Source organism: Pagrus pagrus (assembly GCF_965226575.1).
Source record: "Pagrus pagrus genome assembly, chromosome: 19".
Taxonomy (NCBI): domain Eukaryota; kingdom Metazoa; phylum Chordata; class Actinopteri; order Spariformes; family Sparidae; genus Pagrus; species Pagrus pagrus.
This window is the reverse complement of record NC_140203.1, coordinates 15,812,473-15,839,474: the sequence shown is the minus strand read 5'-3', so window position 1 is coordinate 15,839,474 and position 27,002 is coordinate 15,812,473. Positions and strand designations below refer to the sequence as shown.

At 40.4% G+C, this 27,002-nt stretch overlaps 2 protein-coding genes across 3 annotated transcripts in view; both read right to left on the bottom strand.

Annotated features, from left to right (window-relative positions):
• The window catches only part of LOC311275321 (transmembrane protein 132D), a 37,615-nt gene extending 32,958 nt beyond the window's left edge, over positions 1-4,657 (bottom strand). Inside the window, exon 1 of the mRNA XM_084383770.1 lies at positions 4,300-4,657. Within this exon, the coding sequence (XP_084239896.1) occupies positions 4,300-4,426 (127 nt within the window). The 5' untranslated portion in view covers positions 4,427-4,657. The remainder of the gene's footprint in view (positions 1-4,299) is intronic.
• A 13,181-nt stretch (positions 4,658-17,838) lies between these two features.
• The window catches only part of rimbp2a (RIMS binding protein 2a), a 71,392-nt gene continuing 62,228 nt past the window's right edge, over positions 17,839-27,002 (bottom strand). For both annotated transcript variants that reach the window (XM_084383193.1, XM_084383196.1), the window contains 6 exons: positions 26,830-26,999; positions 25,795-25,963; positions 25,586-25,686; positions 25,374-25,445; positions 24,493-24,660; positions 17,839-21,310 (listed from right to left, as the gene is read on the bottom strand). In XM_084383193.1, the coding sequence (XP_084239319.1) occupies positions 21,074-21,310; positions 24,493-24,660; positions 25,374-25,445; positions 25,586-25,686; positions 25,795-25,963; positions 26,830-26,999 (917 nt within the window). In that variant the 3' untranslated portion in view covers positions 17,839-21,073. The remainder of the gene's footprint in view (positions 21,311-24,492; positions 24,661-25,373; positions 25,446-25,585; positions 25,687-25,794; positions 25,964-26,829; positions 27,000-27,002) is intronic.

The window sequence follows — 27,002 nt, the reverse complement described above, 5'->3', positions numbered from 1 at the left end:
TGCTCCATTTCTTGCCCTTAATCAGTCTTTGCCTCTTTTTCGGGGCAACCAATGCAACGTGCCCTTCCTCTTCAAGACAACAAAAATGGAAAAAATCAAATATGGACTTGGTGGTTGATTACCATGGCAACAGTAAAGGCCTCAAACCATTCAGATCAGCCCTACCAGTTGCTGGACTGAAAAAGAGGAGTGCAAAGGAAAGGAGTAATATAAACAGCATGTACTGTAAATAGGTTGGAAAAGTTCAAGGGTTTGACGTAAAACTGCTCAGTGACGGATTCATCGGCACACTTATCATCACGCTTATGTGGGGGAAAAAGCTTTCAAAGTAATTTCTACACCATTAAGATCATTCATTCTTAGGACCATTCATAACCGCTGCGTGACACAGAATGAAATGAAGTGACTTTTTCCACATTTTTATGCTCAGCACATTTTTTGCTCACCTTGCCTGTTAAGCAAAGAGTGCAGACCCTGGGTGTCCTTGTCTCTGAAAGCTGAAGTGTCTATTCACATGACCCTCAGACAAACTCTGAAACCTGATGCAACAGTTTTCCAAAGTTGTTCACGTCTAGATATTATGAAGTGCAGATTAAACTACAAGTACATTGGTGGCATTGAATGTAAGTCGGACTGATAGGAAAAGACCACAAAGTCTTATTTCTATGTCTAATGTAGCCAGGTGGTGACAGTGAAATAAATCCACAGGTTGCTGGTTAAACGTTGAGTCAAAGGAAACTCCGGCTAAATGGTTCTATTATAAAAAATAATAATTTCCACCACTAAAAGAGAGGAAGCGTACACCTCTTGTAACTTCCCTGAGATGACTGCTTGTCCCAACAGGATGTTGCATGCGACAGCTCCTGCCAAAGACACTTGGTAATTTGCCATCCTCCATGTTGAAGTGCTCCAAAAATTAATGTGTGAATTTGACTTTACCTACCACAAAAATAACTTATCAAAAAAGCAAACATGAGGCAAGGCAGAACCTCCATTTCTCCCCAAAGGTCTTGGGAGTGATATATCATTCTTTTCTGATTTTCAAACTGTATTTCATGAATACATCTAAATGCAAATCCATTTTTTCTTTCTGAAGGCAAAGGGAAAATCTTTGGAAAAAATACAGATGTCAGGGTTGATATTAAAAATGTAGTATCCAGAAAACCACAAGGAAAATGTCTTATAGATTCAACAGATCAGACTGACGCCATGAGGTATTTCATATAAAAGTCCAAATTACAGCAGATACCAGCAGGCACACATCATTTTTTCATTTTTTTTATATTTTACTGAGGTAAACCGATAGAAATATTGAAGACAATACTTAGGTGATCCAACTGGACACCACTGATGGTTTATTCCTTATCTGTTGCTGTAAACACTGAATTTAATCTGTTTAAATAAACTAACATTTTACAGTGTAATTATCAGCTCCACCGAGGAGACTGTGTTATTGCCGAGGTTTATCTATGAAAAGATGTTAAGCCAGGACAGTTGGCCAGATTTCTGCTTTTAGGCAATTAATGGCTTCAGCTGTTAACAGGAATTCCTTGTTAAAACAAGTTTTGATTCAGTTTTATTCGGTATGATAAAGAAACCAAACTTGAGTGAAAACTTTTTATGAATGTTGGCTTTGGGTTTAAACTGGAGAATTATTCTTTGGCAGATGTTTCTATTCTACTGCAGCAAGCCTGAGAAAGTCTGAATAATGTTGGTTTTCAGTTGCATTTTGACCTTTCCAGCATGTAATTGTAATCCAGTGTATTACCCTCCTCTAATATATACTATTTCTACTTACTGTTTTAATGCACTGTGATACATTTAAGATATCATATCGAACTGTATGCATCCTGTTCCCACTCATCCTCTGTATTATGAAGATTGATCAGCCAGGTTTTGTACTCTGTATATATTTTTTGTATCCAAATATCTTGTGTAAATGTCTGTTATGTAGTTAAATTGTGGTTGCTAATCACTATTGTAGTTGACTTTTTGTGACCTTCACTGGATTTTATGCCAATCAGCAAAGAAACGTCTGATAGCAATCAAGCACCGAGCAAATCTGATGAACCTCAGAGTTAGTCTCTGTTGTTCTTTATGTAACTGTTTATAAAACGGTGCTTTATCACGTGTGCACTGGAAGATTGATTCATTTTTCTTTCTTTTTTTTTCTTTTTTTTTTGCCGCTGTGGTTTACTCTGCACCATCTAGCACATCAATGCGCATCTTTAGTATTATGGTCCATTTGTTGGCTGATATAAATAGAGCCGGACCAGAGTAAAGAATTCCGACATCAATATATCTGATGTACACACATTTATTGCAGTGATCCCTTAAATGTGGTTATGAAACACATGAGACAAAAATATGCTATGGAGGCAGGATATTTTATAGTTTAACAATAAACTCTATTGTCTAAAATGACATCAGTGCACTGAAACAGTAAACTTCACTATCATTTTAATTATGATAAATCACCCCAAGCATCATTTTCTGCCAAAAAGTTTTCAACAACATATACGGTGATACAGATATATCTGGTAGTCGAACGGATATATCGGACAGGCCCTAGTTTGAGTATAAAGAGCCCACGCTACAAGCCGGTCCATACTGTGTCAAGGTTGTAAAGCCATCTTGTTAAAATATATCCTCATACTGAGTGAACCTTATCAGACGTCAGGTGGGCACTGCAGGTCGAAGCAATCAACGGAATGATGAAAAACAGAGAGAGGAAAATAATCCTCAATCTGGTCAGTCTGCAGCCCGCTAACCGTTATAACAGCCACTATAATACTCAAGGGCGTCGCTTTGTGTTGAAAAGTCGTGGGGTCTTAAGGGATCTGATGAAAAAAACATTTTTAAGCGGTCTTCAAGATATGTGATTTCGGCAATAGGAAGAGGGGATCATATGAGGTCAGGGAAGATTGTTACAGCGGGACATAAATTGCAAAATGGCGCATCGAAATTCATATAATCTCATTTGTGGGTTAGAATTTCTCGGTGCAAGCTCTATTTCAGCACATTTTTAACTAATGATGCTTTTCGAAAGTGATGAAACGGTCCATTACCTGTTATTATAGGCAACGTGTTGCTTCACAGAAGCAAACACTGGTCTGTGGGACAAACATTCAAAACAAGGCTTTCCAAAATAATAAAAAAAATAGTGTAATAAGTGTTTTTGGTTTTTTAACCCTCTGATTTGAGGCTCAAAATCAGTCCACCATGAACATATATTACTTATTGATTAGATATGAATTTGTCCTGGCTGGATATCCTGCAGGATCCTAACATGCGACATTAGAAGAGAAAAAAAACTCCTTGAAAATATTTAAACTACTATCACAAATGTGTCAATCTCTGACACGACAGGCAGCACGTCTGTGACTGGACTGAAAGATAAGGCTGCCATGCATATTCATGGTTCCCGAGCAGAGAAGATACGAAGGCAGAACTCTATCACTTAGACACGCATTAAGAACACAGCTGCACAGCTGTGAGTCCGGCACTGGAAGAGAAATTCAGCGGCCGCCACATATATATATACGATCAGGCCGATATCATGTGCAGATATAAACCCGGGCAATCTCAGATAGTAGTCCTTGGCATGATATCTGTATCACAGAAACAGACAGCTTACTGTGACTTCATCACTCCCAATGCAGGTTATCTTTAAACAACCAGAGAGACAGCTGTGCAACCTCAGCTTCGGGCCTCTTTAATCCCACAGATGAGGCTTCCCGAAGCACACTGCAGAGCGTGCTGTCGCTTTCATTTAGACAGAGGGAAAATGAATGGACAGGGGGCATGGGTAGTGACTGTAAAGCCCTCAAAAAGAGGAAAACACAACTTTACACCCTGATGCAGCCGGGCAACAAAATTGCTTTTACAATCCCAAATCTGTTTGCTTATTTTTAAGGCTCACTTCTAACACACATCTTCCTCCTTTTACTTATAGTTTGTGCTAATAATAGACTAAAGGCAGCAGCAGCAAGCTGTCCCATCTTGTGCATGTGCCAGAATCATAACTTGAGGAGGGGGGCTGGTGGGATGTACAGTAAAGTAAATCCTTCATATCCTGTTTGTGTGTATTTAGATCATCAAAGCGTGTTCAAGAGCGTCTCATCTTCATTAGTGTCCCCTTGTAAACACAGCTGGAGCCTTTAAACTACTTCCAGCACAGTTATTTTCATACATGTGAAGGCTTGGTTCCTTGGGTCTGCTCCAACACACACACACGAGTAAAATCAGAAAAAAAAAATGTTTTTTTTATCTCTCATCGACAGCAGTCACACATCTCACCTTGAACAGCTGTGAGGACAGCCACTGCCACGACTGGGAGCAGCGAGCAGCGGGGGAAGTTGAGCATCGTGTCAGCAAAGTTGCAGCTCGTGGCCATCCAGAGAGAAAGCGCTGGAGACAGAGTCATTACATTGTCTGGTGTCCGCTAAAAGTTACTTCCTCTGACTGCAGCGGATCGAGGGGAATACAATTAAATGTTTGACTTCCTCAACGAAATCCGCGTAAAACTTCCCCTTTTTTTCTTTGGTTTCCAGACGCGCTCTCCTCTCTCCTCTCCTCGGTTTCCTCTGAGTGATGAGAGGGATCTCCTCCTCCGGCTCTGGCTCGAGTCGAGCGGCTATTCCCATGATAGAAATCAGCAAACATGTGCAGTCTGTCAGATTATCGAGACCCACGTGGGTAATCGGCGGTAGGGGAAGAGCTGCGAGAAAATTAAATGCACATGAGGTCAGGGCGGATCAGTGGTGACTGCACCAGTCATTTCAATGCTGATTTGACAAATTAACGATATGATTCCAGGCTGAAGGGCGAATTTACAGGCCTGTGCAGGAACACAGTATGACTCTATTATTATTTAATTTTTTATTCTTTTATGTTTACTTGTTGTTAAAAAATAAAATAAGTTTCCATTGATATTTTTTAATGTGCTTTCACTATTTATCACTTTGTTTAAAGGTTCCATGTGTAAGAATTTAGGTTAAACACATTCAGAAATTAACTAAAATGATCAACAGAATCTGAAATAATAAGAGTTTTGATATTATGTCAAAGACGTACATGTATGGTGTTGCAGAAATATCTGCTACGGTTAGCATGCTAACAATCTAGCGCTGACCTTTCCTGTCTCTTAATTCCCCTTTGTACTTCAGGAGGTGGACACCATGAGACGTTTATTTCTGACAAAAATTTGTAAGGTAGTGAATGAGAGTCAAGAAAGTCGCGGTGTGTTGTAATTTAAGTAAAATATAATCTGGTTTTGTGAACTACATCGTCACCACCAATATGGCCGCCAACTCGGCACAGAAAAGGTACTAAAAAAGGTGAAAATCACAATAAATCTGTCAACAGCAGTTATGTTAAAGGGTAGTTTGTCAGGTCTGCCAGCAAGCTAATATACAGGAGCAGCTCTACAAGGTTTAAGCTTGGGTTTTGGTGACCGTTCGACGAGACGACATGTCACTGACGCGACTGTTGGCTGTGTAGTCTTTATAATTACGCATTTTCACAGCCTGATATTTCATCAGTTTTATGACAAACTGCAACATTCTCAAATTATCTTTTAGATTGACAAACATCATATGTGTGCTGACACAATTCAAACAAGGTCAAAAAATGATTTGTCTCTCTCCATTCACCACCATACAAAGGTTTTCTGAAATAAGGTCCCATGGAACAAACAGAGTCGTGACTTTGTCTCTCTATAAAGTGTTGCAGGAAGGAAAAATCAGGAAATAAGTTAGTCAATGGGTTTTGAAGATAATGTTTTCACGTTTTGTTCCACTACATCAGCTAATGTCCTTCTTTTGCAGTATAAAGTGTCTCTATGTCTTTATAAAGGTGGACTCTAACAAGTGGCTTAATGAGAATACAGGTTGTCAGGCACATTTGTCATTACGCCATACACAGGGACTCATCTACTCACTATTCTACAGTAAAGTGTGGGGTTTGGTCTCGGGAACAACTAACTAACTTCCACGTTAGCCTACAAAAACATGTCATCCCTGCAGCACTCTATAGTTCACTAGTATAGCTCAGCCCTCCAGAGAGCAGCACTCACTGATGCCTGTCCTCCCTCTCGCTCCTCTCCCACTGCATGCCTCTTCTCTTTTCCCCGCCTGAACCCACCACGTCTTTGTCGCCCCTTGAGTCAGAATCCTGGCTCCGTGGCTCCATGGCTCTGGTTAATGCTCCTTCCGGCACCACTCCCTTGCTGCAATCCCTGCTGGGTCCCCTTGCCACAGGCCTAAAAAACCTCCTCCACCTCCTAGTAGTCCAAAGCTCCTTTGCTTGCAGCGTAAACAACACTAAAACTCTGTTGGTGCTCCATCTTCCAATCTGTGTCAATTTAGCTAATGAGACCACTAACTGCACAGCTAATTGAGCTAACTGCAGCCACAGTTAGCAGCAGAAGAGGTTGCTCTGGTGATACGCTGCCCCCTATTTGTTTGGAGTATGAAGGTGACATATTCTTACATACTGCACCTCTAAATTTCTAAAACATAGAAAGCTGTTCAAATCACAATTAGAAGGCCGTATTAATCCCGGCACTACTTAAACCAGATTTGAAGAGGGAAATAGTTGACGAGTGCAGGTTTTGCCAGCTGTCAGCTGCACACTGTCAGTCCTCAGCATCACATGGGATGGTACCGAGTTGGATGGAGCAGATGGATGCAGGCACTATATCTAAAGCCTTGTGGTGTCACTGCAGCACACCATACAATTGGCAACGTGGAACAAAGGATCGGCAAACATTCGTGCAAACTCCTCTTTTGTCTCATATGTGTCCTGCTAGACTGTAGTATAGTTTATTGACAATGTGAGACTATCACATACAGTATGTGCCCCCACTTTACTGTGCTCACAGCTGAATAAAGAAAAGTGTTTTTTTTTTCTTCTGTGCTGCAGCAGGCCTTCAGGCCACATTTAATTTCTTAACACTCTGAGTAATTATATTTTTTCCCCCCTTTTTATATGTATCACTTCATCTGCCGTGACCTAAAATTTCATACACTCATTATAATGAGGTACAGTGAGCGTCAGTGCGAGTTCAAAGCCTGAACTGAAATAGCATGGTGTCTTGTTGCAGTGTACCCTACAACCAGGGAGACGATGGTTCTGTAGGGGGACTAGCACACTAAGTGCTGACACCAGATTTATGGTAAAGAACGCCTAGTGGGTTAAATGAGCTTGGACTGACTAGTCTTCACTTCTCCACTTTGTGACAACCCCCTAAATACCTGCTCTCTAAGACAAATGTGCTTTACTGGCAGAATGTCTTCCAACTAAACCTACTGTGCCCGGTGCCTCAGTGCCTGTTTTATTGCGTGGTGGCACCGGTGCCAAGGTGACGGCATTAAGCATGCAGGCATCACGAGCGAATAAACATTTTCTCTCCTGACAGCAGAGGCTGATTAAAATAAATATGTGCCTTAGAGAGAAATTTAGGGATCTCTAAATGCCAAATAAAACTTTGAAGAACTAATGGAGTCTGTATCACCTCAGGAGAGAGACTTGGTTTCACTGTACACATTGCTGTGGTGTTTACAGTGCAGGGTGAGCTAATGTATTTTGATGCCACTGAGCATTCATTTGAGCAGTTCGTCTGTGTTTTTTGGCCGGATGTAATTATTAATGCTGACAGTGGCAAAGGCCACCAACTATAGAGTCTGGGAACGTCTCCAGATCTCAGTTGTTGTTCCAGACACGCAACCTGCTGCTGGTGCTATTACAGATGATGGAGGGGTGGTCCGACGCACCATGTGTGTCAACAGGGCAGGATATAAAGCTGCTGCTGCCAGGTGGCTCAAAGGTTTGTGGAGGTCGTTTGATGTGGAGCAACATGGGTCAAGACCTAAATCCTGCTAGATGTGTTGATGTTATTAAACAGAAAGCTGCAACTTATTGAGATGTTGAAAGAGATAAATAGCAGGAGGAATAACCTCAGTGACTTCTGTTCAGAGCCAGAGAATCGACTTTTGTAGCCACGCTGACAGTGTGAGTCTATGGATGGCAATCCCATTCTGTCAGCGTTGGTTGGTTGTTTCTCTGCTTTGGTCCAGAACGAAATGTCTCAACAACTATTGGATGGATAGAATTGACATCTGGTGCAGATGTTCATGTTCCTGTCAGGATGAACTGTGATCACTTTAGGGGTAATTTCATCTCGTGCCATGTCAAAATTGAATTTGTGATACATTTTGGATGTGCAAATGCCTACAAAGTACAAAAAATCACTAATAACCACGAACATCTGCCTTTTGTCTTTAATATGAATGGTACAGTTGGCTTTCACTCCCACATCAAATGACTCTGCTCTGATTGGCTGTGATGGAAACACAATGCCTGGTTGGACACGCTAATTTCCGCCCCTTGTCTGGCACGTTGCTATGACGTGTTGAAGTTAAAGATGCTGGCTAGTGAATACTTTTCCATCAGTCTCTTTTCAAGCAGCTCTCGAACATCGTTCAGTCGGCTTTCGTGTCACTAAGTGAGCCTTGTCAGACGCCTGATCAGTATCAAGTGGCATCAGTATCAGTAGCAACTTCCGTTATCAGCTCCAGAAAATACAATGCGTCCACATCAGAATGTTTTTGATTAGGACTTTTTCAAACAAGTTTTCATGTCTTTTGCATGTAGTCTGATGAGGTATATGATCTGCTGCTTTCTGCTGTTCACTGTTTTTCCGGTGCGTTCATGTTGATGAAAAAACATGGCAATGGCCTCATTGCCGTACTTGCAATTTCAAAATGCACTGATTTGGATTTCATTTCATATTTAATTTCACTGTTTTCTTGCCCCATCTGTTGAAGAGTGTACCTCTCTCCATTAAACATTAAAAAAGGATGAGCCAGATGAGTAAAGATGGAAGTAGATGTTACAAAATAGCACTGCACATAAAACGACAATGGCAAAAGACTAAATGTTCTTACCTGTTCCTACTTTGAATACCCTTCCAACCACAAATGTACAAAACAAATAGCAAATAGGGAAATTACAACCGGCACAAGGGATGTGCACTACATACATAGATCTCTTTATGAATGAACTAGGATAGTTTGTGTCAAAGTTCACCTGGAGTCTGTCAGTGCACACCAGGGTCATCGTATGATTAGTAGACCTATTTACCTACCGACAGTAATCCTGCTCAGTGATGGATGTAGAACTACAGCTGTATCCTATTGTCTTAACTCCATCAATCCATCAGATCAACTCTGTTTCATCCCGTTGATGCTGCATCTGATTAGCATGGGAGTGCGTGAATAGAATAATAGAAGAAAAAGTGTTTCAAGAAATACCCAAAACAATTGGAGCCATAAGCATTTATCAAGGCCTCTGATTGGAAATCATTGCAAACTGCTTCCGTATTCTCTACTCTGATCTCCAGGGAGTGCTGGAGAACAGTCTCTGAGCATAAAGCTGCCGTTACACCTGTGTAATAACACTTAGCACTTCAGCCTGCCAGGGGGCAGCCAGCCAGCCAGGCAACCAGTCTTTTCAACGCCTGTGGTGCTAGAGCTCTGAGGGCTCTCCAGCCAAGTTGAGCCCTGTGGAAGTCTCCCACTCGAAGCTCTCAGCTGAAGATGAATCACCAAGGCGAAGCCCGCACCCTGGCGTCGGCCAACATTCTTCCGCTGATGACGAATGAATGCTCTTTCGGAGCCCAGCTGCCATAAACATCAGTTCTCCACCCCTGCGGGATGCCTGGAATGAGTTACCAGCCAGGTGGTATATGCTCCCACCGACAGCCTGCCCGCAGAGCACCGCGACGGACAGGTAAGAGGCTTGCCTCAAACCACCTGCTGGGAAATGTTGGAGTGGATAGATGGACACACAGGTGAACTTTTCACTGTGATGTAGCTTTGTTTGTTGAGATTTTTTCTCACCTCAGCTGAAAGGGTATTATGTTAAACTTACTGTACACAGCTCTAGGTCATATCACAGCATCAGGTCTAGATGAGTTGTGAACAACCTGGAGAATATATACTGGAATTAAGTGATGTATTGTCATCCTGCAGAGTGTGGAATAAATGGTGGAAAACCGTCCTCTGAGTCTTCCTCAATATGCAGAATTAACATGAAGTGACATAACAAAGGCTTTAAAGATATAATATGTAGCAAGTCTGCATTAAAATGTATTATATGTTTTGTTGAGTTGTGTACTTACATTATCCCAAATGTTTCCAACAATGTTCAAACCCAGAGAAAATCAACAAGTTTACACAAAGTAACAGTTTGTTTAATTTCTCCTTCTCAGATCACTGCTGCAGTACAGCACTGATAAATGGGAATGAAGATAAATCCACTTTTGAATCCTAAAAGTAAAAAAGCACTGTCTGAGCTCTCCTCCCATCAGTAAACAGCTTCAGACCAGAGCAGAATTCGATGTGTTGTTATTTCTCAGGTCTGGCTTAAACATTATATGTTAAAGTGCTGTTTTGTCATGTGAAATATCTGAAAAACATGTGTTTACACTGGGAAAAGATGTATATTAAAAAAAATTTAACTTAAAAAAAAGTCCCATACCTCACTGAAATGCTACTAAACATGCAATATGTAAGAATTTTAGTTGAAAACATTGAAAAATTAACTAGAGTTAATAACAGAATGTGAGGAAACAACAGATTTGACATTATGATGTCTATGTATTGTGTTGCAGAGATATCTACCAAGGTTAGCATGCTAACCAGCTAGCCCGTTCCCACCCGGGTCCAAAGCTCCTGTGCTGTTTCCCCAGCGCTCCGAGCTTCCAGTCCGCACCGCTTGCTGCACGGCTAACTGAGCTAACTGGCAAACAGCAGCTTCAGTTGGTAGCAGTAACAGTTATGTGATGATATGCTGCCTCCTACTGCTGCCTATAATTCCAACAGGTGGCCAACTCTTACATATTGCACCGTTTAATGTTGTAAGACTGACCAGAAATTGCATGCAGACAAACATACTTTGAAAGAATCTCAGTATATTATTAATGTTAATAGAATACACGCACATCAAGATATTTTAGCTTCAATTTCTTGGCTTTCTTTCCACGCCAGATCAGAATTCAAAGTCATTCATATCTGTCGAATCTCATTATACCTTATATCCCATCCTGTGCTCTACACTCACAGAATAGAGAGCTCCCGTCAGTCTCCAGAGTTGGAAGAGACGTCTGCAGGCTGCAGGGCCTTTTCCTATCATACTCCTTTTCTTCTGAAATGACAGAATGTCAGGCTGACTCTGTTGAGGCCTTTACATCTAATGTTTTCGCCCTAACTTTCAATTAGTGCTCATCTTTCCACACCTCAGGTTCGTCCCTGTTACTGTCATCCTTACAGCAGGTTGGTCTCAGTCTCGATGAATCTGTTGACTTTAGTACTTACAGCTCGTGTTTATCCTTCCAATGAGAAATCAGCAAACACACTGTAAAGTTATGATAAGCGCTGTGTTTCTCTAACCTTCTGTTGTTTTGGTTTATGTTTCCCACGAGCTGCCAAGCTGTGCGTCTCTCTCTCTTTCTCTGTAGTTCTTTCTTTTCACTAAGGCTCCTCTCTGCTCGGCCATCGGCGATCCGGGAACCTCTCGCTCTTAGCTGTCGTTGCTTCATCCCGACATTTGGAGCTGGATCATCCCTCAGGATATTCAGCCTATGCTTCTCTCTCCTCTCTCTCCCTAGTCTGCATACTGTCATCTCTCTCCGTCTCTCTTGCTCTCTCTGTTTGTGTGTTTGTTTGTTTGTTTGTCTCTCCTATCTGTGTGAACGCTGTGCAGACTCCTCTGTGTTTGAGTGGCCTGTTCTCCTTTCACGTCTCAGTGCTTGAGAAGGAGTCGTGCAGCTGATGTCCTATCTACAGTATCTGGTGACACCCGAAGCTGCTTTACATCCTCCTGGATCCATACTCTTCATTAACCATCAAGTGTAAACCAACAATGACATCACCTATTGGTTTGCATTTAAGTGAAGCCTCAGGTTTGGCATCACTGCCGTCACCATCTTGGTATTTTTGGAGATGTTAGCTAAGTATGATGTCCAGATTGGATCTGATTTGGAACCTCAAGGGCACGCCGTGGTAGCAACCTGTCAATCTCAAGCTAGCCATGCCCTTAAGGATACCCTGTTGGACAATAATTAACTAAATGAACATCATGCTGTATTAAAGAAGACTTGAAACTAACGATTGAGACCAAAACACTGGTTTAAGGCATGTCCACACTGGATTCATTCACTGGAGTCATTGTTTACAATCTACAGTACATTTATCCTTATTTTCGTCATCAAAATTTGTATATAGTGATTTTTTGCATTTATTGCAAGTCAATCGTCCTTTGAGAGGGATCCCTCCTCTGTTGAATTTCTTGAGGTTTCTTCTTTTTTTCCCCCCCATCAATGGGGCTTTCTTTCTTACTGTCTTTCGACCTGAATCATTTGTCAAAGGACATAGGGTGGCATATGCTGTATAGACTGTAAAGCCCCATGAGGCAAATTATGATTCTCGAATATATAAATACAATTGCGATGACTTGACTGAAGGGAGAGTAAATAGGGGCCCATGGGTAATTTTTGCCCCAGGGCCCTCTAGCTGTTTGGTCTGGCCCTGTAAGAATCCATAGAAGGATATACTGTAGTGTATATATATATATATAACATATCATATATACATATATATATATATATATATATATATAATATATCATGAATACTCAATTATTTTACAAATCTCTCATACAACCCTCTTTACCACACACCTACTGTGTGAACTTAGTGAAGTTTGAAAAACTGCCCAGGCCAAGAGACTTCAAAAGAAATCTCCAGCTTGCAACATGACAAAAGGGCTCTCGGTATATCAAAGTCGAATTAAAATATTTTACCTGGGAGATCCCCGCTGTGATTTTTTGGCAGGGGGGTCAAACGGACGTCGAGTGTTTAACTGGCACTCGGAGGTTTTGTGAAATATTCAGAAAGGCCAGCGGAAGATGGATGTCTCCTCATGCCCCCCTCTGGTGCCGTAGCAGGCAGGACGAAAGCGAGTGATAGAGAGGTTACAACTGGCAAGAATTTTAAACATCCAATGGCCCTCGGGGAGTGCAGAGACTTACAGCTCAATATAGATCTGTTGGATGGAGGGAAAATAAGGGCAAGAGCGAGCGGTAGAGAGGGAGAGGAGAGGGGAGGAAAGGGAGGGGAGGGGAGTGAGACAGGGAGAGGAAGGACAGAGGAAGAGGAGAGTATAGGGCAAACATATCAGAAGCAACAAAACAAAGATTAATTGATTTACAAATTCAATCTCCTTTCTTTCTTAGCTTGCTGAGAACAGATTGTGTTTTTCAGCATAACCCAGCTGAAACACTGCAGTATTTTTCTCCTTCAGTCTTTGAGGTTCTTTTTTCTGCTTGAGTCAACATTAAAATTAAGCAAATGGTGAAAACAAATATTCATGTGGAGAAGGCTACAAAAGAGGAGGAGGAGGAGGAGGAGGAAGAGAGGGCTGAAGGACTTTTTCTGATGTGAAATGTGTGTCTGTGTGCTGATGACTTGTAAGTGTGCTGACATCAGCAAATGTTTAATCAGACAATTGGATTCATTGATGAGACCTAGGTCACCCTGCGTGTCCCATCGCTCATCGTGAAACTGCAGTCTTCACAGTCACACTCTGTCACTGCTCAACTGAAAAGCGCTGCTGCCCTCCTGAGGACTGTGGTGTAACAGCATGAAAGCGGCGACAGGTCAGACAGTTGTACACACGCCAATATGTGCCTGCAAAGATTGTAGAAATGTAAAAATAGAATACAAAAGGGCTGCAGCAAAACATTAAAACTAAAACTTTAACTGCTAAAATGATATCCTGGGCTTAAAATTCTGCAATAAAATGTCTAAAAACAACTAGACCTGTGTTTTATATTTTATTGAGCTGTGTACTTAATTGTCCCAATTATTTTCTAACAACGTTCAAACCCAAAGAAATCTGTAAGTTTACTTAAGGTAATGGTGCATTTCAATTAGTCGTTTGTTGGTGGGAATACACACCAAGATACATGTGAGAAAGGAAGTTGTTGAACTAGAATAAATACAACATGAATAAAAGTTTTAAATATTACCTTGCCCGTGAACATTTCTGCCTGAGTCGCATAGATAGATTTTCATTTGCAATGGTGGCAGCAACCAATCCCATTCTCCTTATATCTTTTGGGGTTTTTTTGGTTTTTGTTTTTGTTTCTTATTGAGAGACCACTTGTAGCAGAAATTACATACTGTGCATTTAAGGAAGAACTTCCAGTGCTAGTGAAAGTCATGTACTCCAAACGAGATGAGACAAAATAAGTGCATGTTAGCTTCAAGCAAATAAATATGTGAAAATGGCAATATACTGTATGTACATGAGTAGATTGAGTTTAAATGTAAGATATATATATATATGTGAGAATAGGCTATATCTGTATACAGAGAGTGAATATATATGTATGTATGCATTTATGAAGGGGAGCCACAATTACTTATGGCTTGTACGGCCGCTCATACTTGCTGTTAGACTTAATTATTAATTATAAAGCTTTGCATTTGTCTTGTTATTTTATGTTATTTCTTCTTCTGAAATGACACAAGTTAATCAAGTGCACATGTTTTTGTTACTTTGACAACTTTGACACTCTAACTGTTCAAATGAGATCTTGAACTGAACCACTTTGACTCTGCACTGCAGCTCACCTTTTCAGCCTCCTTCCAGTCAGAACCAGTTTGTAGCCGTGGATGAGAGTCGACATCTGTTACACTTCAGATCTCATGCCTTGTTAATTGCACATCTAATTTTTACAGACAGCCAGTCTTGTTGTTTATGAAGTGCCACCATTGTCACCAACCCTCCAGTCACTGATGTAATGACAGACAGGATATGATTTGCTGTGATCTTCTGGGCTGAATGACAGCTGCTGGTGGAGAGAATATTAAGTTTGGATAAAGATGTAGTTTAGTCACTAATAAACTTTGTCTAAATCAATTCATTAAATCACGTAATTTGTCATGTCTTGGTAGAAATTATCACAAAAGATAACTGTCACTTTCATCCTGTTATTGTCTTTCGTTAATCAGCGTGAGGCATCACAGAGAATTAAAGGTGATTTGGGGCTTTTCTATCCAAACAAGCACTTTATGCAGCTGATTACAACCTGAGGTCTTAATGAAATCAAATGGTTGTCATTATGCAACCTATGACATAGCAAACTTTGGTGTCTACCTTTCCAAAGTGTACCGAGCTCCTGAGGGTATGATTAAAAAAAAACCGATTAAGTGCTGATTGCTAGTAAATCAATAGAGAAACCTCTGAAATACTTCTGACTGAACCTATGAGGACACACTCACTATTACCAAGCATTTTACTTACAGTAGATAGCCACTAACAGTCTGTCAAGTGGTTCGGTTCATTTCTTTGAGAAGAAGATGAGGTGATGGTGTCTCATATTAATCCTGAAATACATACCCAGGTTATACATGTATACATGAGATGATGTATCTACATGTTTAATTTCAAACACCGTACATTTCAGTGCACTTTTGTTTTAATATATTCAAATATCTGATTCATTTGTGTGACACTGTGATGATTGAAGATTCAGGACACCCATCTGTCAGGATCATCAGTCCAGGATATGAAAATATGATCAAAAATGTAGCCATCTACTCCCAACGGCAATCAGACTTTCAATATCAAAGTTTTATGAATAAATCAGCGATGGAAGAGGTATTCATATCCTCTACCAAAAACGGCAATAGACATATTTTCTGCTTCAGCTTATCATTATGGAGTAAATGTTGACTGCACAATGTAATGGATATAGAGTAATGAAATCAGCAGCGTTTACATTCGCTATAAATCACTATACATTTTGTCTGCCACTGAGCAGGCGGTTAGCCAGGAAAAGGAAGGTTGACTGGTGATCCATTTCTATCATGGACTCAATGACTGTATTACATTTTGTCCTGTATTGTTGTAATAAGTCTGGGAAATAACACTGTCGCCACTTTAAGTAAAAGTATCACTACCATACTGTGAAAACACTCCACTACAATTGAAAGTCCTGCAAGTATCAGGAGTATACTGTAATTAATCATGGTACAGTGAACTGTCCCTGTCAGTGTTTTACTATTAGATAAGATGTTTTTAGACTAATGTTATTGCTGCACCAATGTTCATGTAGCATTTTACTGCTGTAGACATTTAAGGCTGAGATATTGTAACTACTTTATATGTTGCTGGGTGGTTTAATATACTGCAATGCATCATATTCAATAAGATCATACAATGTTGCTCATCTCTAAAAAGTCGACTTCTCACCGTGGTCCTATTGTTTCAGTTTCATTTTATTTGTGTTTTATGAGTTTTCTGTTCTCCCTCCACACCTGCACTGCATCTCCTTAATCAGCCCTGTTCCTACTGGTCTGTCCAGCCCATGAGCTCCTTCTCTGTTCCCAGTGTTTTTCCATTCATTGCCCACACCTGTGTTTCTCTGTGTCTCTCCACCTGCAACTCACCCCCTCATTAGTTTAGTTTGTATATGAGTCCAGTCTTTGTTGAGTCATCCGTTCTTGTGATTCATCCTGGAATAAAGTTCTGCAATTGATCAGCGAGCCTGCAGTCTGCTGCATTTGGGTCCACCTTGTCTGCTCTCATCGTGACATGTCTCAAGAGACCCCTGTCAATGGTTTGAGCCAAAGTAAACTTTGTTCTGAGTGCCTTACCAAAAGACTACAGAGCAGTTTCTTTCCTCAGGCTGTGAGACACAAAGATTTATCCTCTGCTCTCCCCCACGAAAAAATGTTTTAATTTTATGACTTATCCAACCAGGATAAGTCATAATCCGACCAGGTGACAGGCATTAAGAATAAGTATGAAGAAATAGCCAATCTTCTCAGTGATGGTCTCATTTGCTCATGTTCATATTAGGGAACTCGCCACTTACAGGTCCTTTTCTAGGCGGTTAAGAACATGGTTTATAAGCCATCTGTCAGCAGTACGTTCGATACCATTATCACTTGGCAAATGTCTGTCAGTAGACAATTTGTATGCTGCTAAACTGCCTGTTGCTTGACCTAAATTTGAGTTACTGTTTTCACTGTGGTTACTGTTGTCCTGTTTCTAAAAATCATTCTCTGCCTATGGTCGTCTTTGCTTCTCTCTGTCCTTGCTTATGTCTGTTTTTGCGAAGCTGTTCTGCAGAGTGCACATCACGTCTGCTCTTACTCATGTTTGCTTGTTATTGTATTGTTTGTGTTTGCTTTGATGCACTGGGATATGCTATGCTTTTATTTTAACTTACAAAGAGGGTGGAATTTCTCAGCCAAGAAACCTCAGAAAAAATCTAAAGCATCAAATTTGGGCACACACTTTGGTTTTCTCTGGAGAGGAAGGGAAATTAAGAACTGTCATAATGTGTCTCTGCTGACAAAGTGGCACCAATACCTTGAATTTGGCCTACTTGAGTCAAAGCGCTTTGTTACATCTAACGACTGGCATGAATTACTTGGCCTTCATCGTTGGCTTTTATAATGTAATACAGCGTTGAACCACATAAGGATTCTTCATATCTTTTCTATTAAGCTGAAACTCTTCAGAGAGGTTTGAGCGCAGACCCCAAACCACTGAACTAAAAAAGACAGACTCATTAACTCGCTAAATAACACATTAATGAAAGTCTGTTGAAGGGCAGCCTGTGACTGTACAGCGGGTTCTCAGATGACCAGAATATTAATATCACCGACTTACATTTGTTATGTGGAGTATGTGAAAGGTCTAAACCTGACCTCCTCCTTTTAGTAAAAACGCACGACATCAACAAATGAATGTACAACAGTCATTTTCTAAAAAATATCAAATTTAATTTGGTTATAAAAGTTGTATTTTTTCACATGCACACCCACACATAATTATTCACCATAAATACTGTCCAATGATTTCTCTTTTTTTCTAATTTTTTTTTAAACTTTGATTCACAAAGCAAGCACATACGGTGGACTGATACATCTGATTCAAAAGGACACTATGGAGAATGCTTGCAGTCTTTTAACAAGGAGAGGAAATCTCAGTGCACTAACAAAAAGGCTGTCGTAAAATCAAGTAGAAACATTTATAAAGTATCTACAAATGGATCAAAGTACAAAAGAGCTACAGCGTTTAGAGACACTACACCCATTCACAAGTGAATGATTTGGTATTGGGTCACCATGTTACAGTATTTCAACTTTTGTGACGGACTGAATGAGAAACTATACAGAAAACAGCTTTGGAACAAAAGAATCAGATGTAAACCTTTAACCAGTCCAACTTTTCTTACATTCCTATTTTGGCAAACCTTCTCTTTTCATTGCTTTTACAATAACATCCATAAAGAACAAGAACAGGAACCCTGTTTCACACAGTAAACTCAGATCTGACTCATCTTTGAAGTGCAACTCCACATAAGAGAGATAGACAGGAGCGAATGGATGCTTTAAACAGAACAGAGAAAACAGAAGTTTTGAGGTTATTAAAGCTATGAGACAAACGTTCCCTCCACATACTGAGTACTTGAGCACTTTTAGTCGCCTCCACAGCACATAAAATGTTGGTACAGTACACAAACCCTTTCTCTACATAAGAGTGAATATTTGCTCTCAGAAACTCGAGATGTTATTTCTATGATCTTGAATAGTTAACACACACACACAATGACTGCCTCACTGAAGGAGAAAAACTGATGCAGGGCAGTGGGGTTGAGCTCTGTTTGTGCCACCAGATAAATGCATTTGAATTATGCGCTGTGACTACACTGTAAAATCTAACAAACTGACTTTACTTTTTTTTTCTTTTTTAAAAATCAAGGAAACCAATTACCTCAAAATGACCAGGTAAAGTAGACTAATCATTTTAAGTTGTTAAAACTTTTTAGCTTGTACTACTTTACGTAATTGGCCTCCTGCCTTTTTTAAAGTAAACTTTTAAAACTGTATATGTGATCATTGAGATGGAAGGTTAGCACTGCAGTTACAATGTGTTTGAAGTTCAGTAAATAATAAGTAAGTAAAAAAAACTGGCGAATGCGGCAATATGTTTTCATAAACAGAGAAAACAAAAGATTTTGAGAGATTTAAAGGGTAACTGCAATCAGTGCCCCCTTTTGGATTTGAGAATGAATTTGACAGTCGGCCAATTGTTACATATTCCACCTTTAAAGCTACAGGTTTTCAAATTTACTCGGATGTGAGACCCATCATAAAACTTTTCAAAGGTTGAATGTGAAATTCTGGTCGCAGACGGACATGTTTAAGGTTGAATATAAATGCTGAATGTAAGTATGAAGTCAAATAAAGTTCACCTAATAGATTGGACCTGAATATGGAAAAGATTACAGTTTTTATTTGGAAAGAATGACACTTGCTGACATCCAGTCCCAGCAATCACATAGAAATCGAGTCAGATTCACTTGTATTTTCTTACTCCATCAAGACACATTGTTTGGAAGCCTTCACACTGACAAGGAATGAAAGGCTGATTCAGTGTGACACAGCCTGCAGGATATTAAGTGCTTTCTACTCTGATGTGATTACATTTTCTGGTGCAAATCTTTTAGGAGCATTATGCAAATGGGTTTGTTTGCTTTTGAAGACTCGATTAAATCTATGAAACATTCAGTGAGTCAACAAACTAAATGGAGCAACAACCGAATATTGGCATTACTGATTAGTGTGTGCGCTCTGCAGACTCAAAGCATCGACTGCAGCTGCTAATGTCACAAGATATCCAAGACCATAGAATTAAGTTCAGATCTATTCTGAACCAGAGTCCCTTTGAAATATACATCATTTAAGTGGTATAGACCTTGTGTACTGTGAGTGAAAGTCATGTAGAGCGTGTAGAAACAATGCACACCTCAACATTTCCATTTGTAATTCCCATGATGCTTTAACGTGGCCTCTTATGTCAACATGAGACAACAAAACTAAACAGTGCACAGGCGATGGAGGTAGCAGCACATCACTAGATCACATGACCGATAACTACATGGCCTCTCCTTCAGAAAACAAACATGAGGAAATAAAACAGAGCATGAAAGGTGCAAAAACATGAATGCATCACACTGCCTTACAAACACACTCACTCAAACGCACACAGGCACACAAAACATGTCTTTTTACCAACCGTCAGACAAAAACACCCACCTTTGTGCAATAGGAAGACAGACACAAAAAATTTAGTCTTGAACTAGGCGTTTCATGACAGCTCGACAGCTACGGCGGCAAACATCTCTGCTCTCGTTTAATTCTCAAGCAAGCACAAGCGACCCGTCATCAGACAATAAGGACCCGCTGTAAATCAACCTTGTGATTGAATGAGGAATGTCGCGCTCGTATTGTTTTCGTAAAGGCCACTGAGACAGCTGAGCTCGCTTCGTTGTTTCTCATGTTAATGCCCTGTCGCCAATCTGCTATTCTTTTGTTTCGTCGCAGAGAACTCTCCGCTGAATCACAGGTACACGTGGAAATGTTTGCTTTCTTCCCACATTTGCTACCGCCTCTCTATGATATTGCACTGAATAAAGCCTTTAGTGTTAGCAGCCAGCATTGCTTCGCAGAATGCCTCGATAACAGTGTAGTCTATTTGAGATTTTTCTCCGAGGGTCGTGGTCTCTAGTTTCCTCGCGGCGACGTCCGGACTCGGACGTCACCAGATGTTTTTCACAGCTACCCTGCTTCAAATATAGTTCCTTTAACAACTGATAAAGAAAAGAGGAAAATACATGTCATGAAAATCCTAGTTTTTTTGTAGTTTTTTTTTTTTTTTTAAATACATCACAGTAATATGTTTTTGTGTCTGCAGGCGACCTCTCTCTTGATTTTGGCACTGCACTGTACATAACTTAGTTTGATTTGTATCCATCACCAAACATGAATGATTCTACCACTGGTTATATTTCAAATAGGCTCACGCAGTCCAGGAGACAGAGCTCACATCCTCTCTGTTTGATCAGAGTTGATTGTATGGATGCAATATACAGAGCCCAGCAGGTGCACGTATTGTACATGTATGCTTTTCTTTTCTTTTTTTCTTTGTTATTTCACAGGGGAGAGTCTCTTCAGCAGCTTCTTCCCCTTGGAGAGCAGTCCTTTCTTCTTCTTGTTCGCCAGATCTTGGGAGTCCCGGGGGTCCCGCGTCTCCAGCGGGATGCGGGGGCCCCTCGCAGGGCTCAGGGGTCTCATGGTGCCCGGGAGGAGGGGTCGAACGATCGGAGACGGCGCTCGGACAGGCGCGATGTCGTTGTCGACCGTGTCGGTGGTTTCTGTGGTAGCCTGAGGAGAGAGGCGATGGGGAGGTGTGGAGGCATGGGGGGCAGCGTATTACAAAAGAAGCAACCTGTTCACACTGCAGATAAGGCCTCTGTCTGTCTGTCTGTCTGTCTGTCTGTCTGTACTCTCTGCTAAACCCTACTACCTGCCTTTAACGCAAAACAGTGTGGAGAAACCTTTCAAAGTGTTTGCGTAGAGATTATGTTCTTTGAGTGTCTGAGACCTCTGCATAATAAGACCTCACTTATCTAATTCTCAGTGGGCTGAGGTGCGTTCACTGAACACGTGACAAACAAATAAGCCACTGGCACAAGTTTCTCTTTCTTGTTTGTATGTTGCTTTTATTCTGTAGTGTGGAGTGATGGAAATGTATGTATTTTGTATTTTTACTAACTGCTTATCTCAAATTAATTACTTGGAATTATCTGCAGCAAGGAGGAATTGCCTTTTAGTCCCGTTTATTTGGCTGTTGTTGAACTCCTCGTCCTCTTTCTTAATATTGCCAAATGGCACATGTATCAAATGCGGAGAAGTTATCATGCAACCTTGCAACAATTTGTGTTCTCTTACAACCAGGTACACAATATTAATAGGCACTATCATTATATACTGTAGCTTTGGAGTATGCTCCTAGTTGTTTTTAACCTTTACATGCATGGGTTTTTAAATCACAAAGTAATATCTTTTTTAAATGTTTGCTTTTGCTCTTAAGCAATCATGTTAACATCATGCCTTTTTATAAAAAATGCTTCTGGACTAACTGTCAAATCGTCTTATCCTAAAATAAAAACATTTTTCAGCTAAATAAGATGTAAGAAATACTGGTATCCAGATTTTAACATTTTCCTTGTACATCTTTTTTTCTGTGACTGAAAATACATCTGTCCACTATATTTAGACAAAATGGGCCTTTATTTAGATCAGATCTGAAGACGTTAAAATGTTGCTGTTTAACTTAAACTATTCAAGTGTAAATTATATAACAACTTTAAATAAAACACACAAAAAGATCTAAATAGGCCGAATATACCCTTTGGCACACAAAACCCACTTTTTAAAAACTGAATAAAAGTATTTGTCACACCTTATGTAGTAGAAATGATTTCTTTTTACCTGTCTGGTTTTCTAAGAATAAGAGGATTTAACATTTATTCCAGAGGTACTGTGTGCATCTCCTTCCCCTCTGCCATTTTGAATTTATCCAAACGTTTGCGAATATCTGTCTGTTCAGTTTCATAACTAAATAAATAAGTAAAATTAGATTTAAAATAATTAGATAAGACATAATGCTCGTCAAGCAATGCAAGTTTTTGCTGCATATATCTAGTCTGAGAAATGTTTTTAGGTATGAAACGTAAGAATCCAGGGCAGAGTGTGTCCTTAAATGACTCCATTTTTAGGAAGAGAAAAACTATTTCTAAAATTAGTAACTGACTGATAAAATCCACACTGAATATAACTTTAATATTCTCTACATCCTCTGTATTAAAACGGCCAAAGCAATCATCTGTCTGCCTGTTAATCTCTATTAAACTGACAGTAGAGATTTGATTTGGTACGTTTTCACACACACAGACACGCACGCACACACACACACACGCACGCACAAATATAGTACATATGTAGAAGAAACAGTGAGGAGGAAGCCATCAAATGTTGAGCACGACATCAGCACAGCACAGAGCCGGAGAGGTCCACCATCAGTTAGGCCAGGAGGGAACATACAGTACGATCAGATACAGTACAACACCCAGGGACACAACTGTAGATACCAGGCTTCTCATCTAATGCAGCAGCTCCATGCACAGTTAAAGATGACGCTTTGTTTTTTTGATATCGCTCTGAACTGATTTTTGCAGACACTGGTCTAAATTTTCAGCGATAGACCATAAATATTCCGCCTTTCAGTATTGTCAGAGAAATATTACAAATATTACTGAGATTTTTCGTATTTCAAATTAAATATGTATATGTTTGAAAATGTACCTGAACATTTTGGTAATCCACAGTCAACTCAACATTCCTCTGCTCTGATCTGTCACCGTGGGGGGGAGGAAAGCCTTACAGAAACACTTGACAAGTGCTTCCATAATCTAAAGTAGCACTTGGAAAGGCTTCGCTGTGACCACAGGCTGTGTGCATTAGAGCCGCGAGTTTGGTATCTCAAGTTGCCGACTTACTGTACAAGGCAGACAGAGCCATTTATGGTGTGAAATGAACAATCTTCTTCTGTTTGTTTGTTTTGTTTTGCCAAGCGGGTGAGGAAAAACAAAAAAGAAATCAGATGTGGCAGCATTGTCACCGTCGCTAAAAACCCACACCACCACGACAACTGAAAACAACAACGACAACCAACACCAACACACATGAACACAGAGCGCAAAGGAAGAATGTTTTTAATATCCAATTTTTTCTTTTATTGTTCCATTGTAACAACACAGTATGGATGTATCAGTGCTGCGATTGTTTGTTTTTTTTTGTCTCTCGAGCTCAGAGCAAACATGACGTATCCGCTGTCAACAGGGCTGAAAAATAGATCGGATGTGTGTGCAATATACATAAAGAAACAAAGCCTCTTTAAGGAAATACAGCAGTCGAGCCAAGAAAGTTATTATAAAATGTATCAAGTTTGAAAAAGGCATGCTCTTTTTTCGTCTCTAAAGTTTTCTTCTCAAATGTTTTCTCTCAGTGTCATTGGGTAGCAATTGTTACGTGATAATAAAGCACTTAATATTATTATACACAATAACCACAATTTGATTTTGTGTTTCAGTGCAAAGAGGTACCAAATTATCTTGTGTAAGGAATGAGTTGAGCCTTTTTCAAGTCCTCCTTAACCAGTGCTACATGCATAAATCACCCGCCGAGCTCCCACAGTCTATCCTCTCTCTGTCCATGTCAGGCTTTGCTTCTTCCTTTCTCTGAGACTCAGAAAGGTGTTAACACTGGATTTTTTGTCCCCTTTTCCAAAGGGAGGAGGAGGGGAGGTAGGAGGGGGCGGGCGGGCGGGCGGGGGGAGTTGTTAGTTTGTATAGAGTCACCACTGTCACCACATGGACAAAAAACACACACAATGAACGGCACACAGACGGCAAAGTGGAGGAAGCGAGAGACGGAAATCAAGAGAGAGGACGGAGGATGGATGAACACAGGGCCTAGCGCTGAGAGCGGCGATGATGATGTACCCGTTTGCCCTCTGAGACATTGGCGGCGGCAGAGTTGGCGGGGGGCCGGTTGGCAGGCTCTTCCTGGGGGTAGTGGGATGGAGTATCGGTCAGATACACCTCCACGTCATCAGGCACTTCTTCCAGGAAGTTGGAGGGAACCAGACCGCGGTGGCCGTTCATCTCACCCTGTGGACGGAAATGGAGAGAGGAGAGGAGATATATCTATCTCTCAACATGACGTACTTTCTTCAACAGTGTTGAAGAAAGTACCCAAAAAGTCATACTTGAGTAAAGATATTGTGTCAAAGGAGACCTGTAGTGCTTTCTCGATCTTGAAAGTTAAAATGGTCAAAGTCCGCACCAACAGAAGCTCCTCTCTCCCACAGAAAACACTGCTCCTTAAACGCCTCATCAGTTGTCCCGCCTTTAATTCTGTGACTTTGTGACATCACACTACGTCACCATGTCACACATTTGCATAGTTAGTGTATTAGTGTATCTGACTGATAGTTTGGCACATAAGAATTGATTTAGCACAGCTGCTCTGTTGTTGTTAGAGGTGCTGGGTCAGGCATGTGTGAGCTGACCAATCAGAGAAGACTGGGTATTCAGGAGGTGGGGACCTTAAAGAGACAGGAGCCAAAACAAACCGAGGGGGAATACAGTGCTGCTGCACTGGACAGTAAGTATAACAGCATAATACATCTCCTTTAAATTATTACTTGGTAAAAGGTAATTATCAAAAGTAATTTGCTGGCAATAAATGTACAAATGTATAAAAGTACAAAAATAAATAAAGACAGGGAGGGAAATGGCTAAAAGCAGTGCACCTCTAACAAATAACACATTACTGTATATACTGTATATGTTTGTTTTATCCATATAAAAACCCAACTCACATAATAGAATCCATCTTCATCAATATCTCCAAATACAGCGATGATGTCACCAGCACAGAAAGTCAGCTCAGCCTATCAGGAGACAGAGATACAGAAACAGATATACAAGGAATGCGATCCAAGCAAAGTTGGCTACAATCTTCCTCTGCTATGCCCCCAGTTGTTTATGTGTAGTCAGCCCTCTGATACAGCACGTTTGGTGTTAGTGATACCTCGACATCAACGTTGGGGGAGCTCTCTCGGGGGTCGTAGTCGTACAGAGCCACCATCCTCCTCGAGGCCTGATCTCGACGGAGGCCTCTTCTGTTCTGCTCTGAAAGCAACAACAGACAGCATGTTCACAGAAAGCAACCCGACTAATTTTGCGATCAAACCCACAGATTTATACTCGCTCATGAGAGAGAGTATGATTGTGTATTACCTATTCTGTCCACAGGGGTGCTGAGTGGCAGGAAGCCCTGCTTCATGAGCTGGTCCAAGGTCTCCTCGTCGTCGGCTTGGATCTCTGATACCATGTTACAGGGGATCAGCCCCATCCTGCCACGCACTTCTCCTCGGTAAAACCCGTCTGTGTCTTTATCACCGTACACCTGTGTGACAAGAGCGTGAAAGAGTTAGGTTAAACATTTAAAGCACCCCTGTTGGAGGGAAAAGCCTCTTCAAATGACCGCCATGCTAGTGAGTCATGAGGTTATTAAACCTATTTTAAAGGACAATTACATCATTTTATAATAACTACAGTGCAACACACTGCAAAAAGTTCTGTGCTTGCCAAGATTTAAAATGAAATAATTACCTTTCTAAGTTATTTACCAGTTTTGATCTTTGAATTCATGGTTTTCTTCTTAAATTGATCATGAATATGTCTTTAATGCCTCAATTGCTTCAAATATATGGAGGACTGATCCTGCCAACAATAAATAAAGATAAAGAAATATATAAATGGTTCGATAAATAAATCAATACACCATTAAATGCCTCAAAATTAAGTTGAAAATAATATTAGGCATTAGATATTTCTGCTTTAATTTGCCTCTGTATTTCTTTAGCCTCCCTGTGTATATATTAACCATTATTTAACTCTTCAATTTTCTTTTCTTTATTAATTTAGTCATTTTTTAGATTTAATCGCGTATTTAAATAAATAAATGAATAAATGAAAAAAGCTAATTAAAGCTGATTAAACATAAATGATAATAAATACAGATGCAAATTAAAGCAGAAATATCAATTTATGTCACATTTTAGAAATGAATGAATGCCTACATTCATTATATTTTATTTTTGGTGCATTTAATGGTATGTTTATTTATTTATTGGGCCATTTATATATTTCTTTATTTATTTCTGATTTTGGCAGGTTCCGTCCCCCATACAAATATGCCTTAGGAAATCTTGTATTCATCAGGAACGCAGTATATCAAAGTATCTGACCATGTCAATTGAAAACTCCCACCCTAATGATCTGCCCCTCTTTGAAGGGTAGCTCTTCATCAGCTGCGTCTGGGTTCGGGGACATGGACAGAGGATCGTAGTCGAAGAGAGCCACAAAGATGCGGAAGGACTCCTCGGGCTCCGACTCATCGTAGTACGTGGGAGAGCGGCGATCCCGGTCCCTGTAGCCATCTT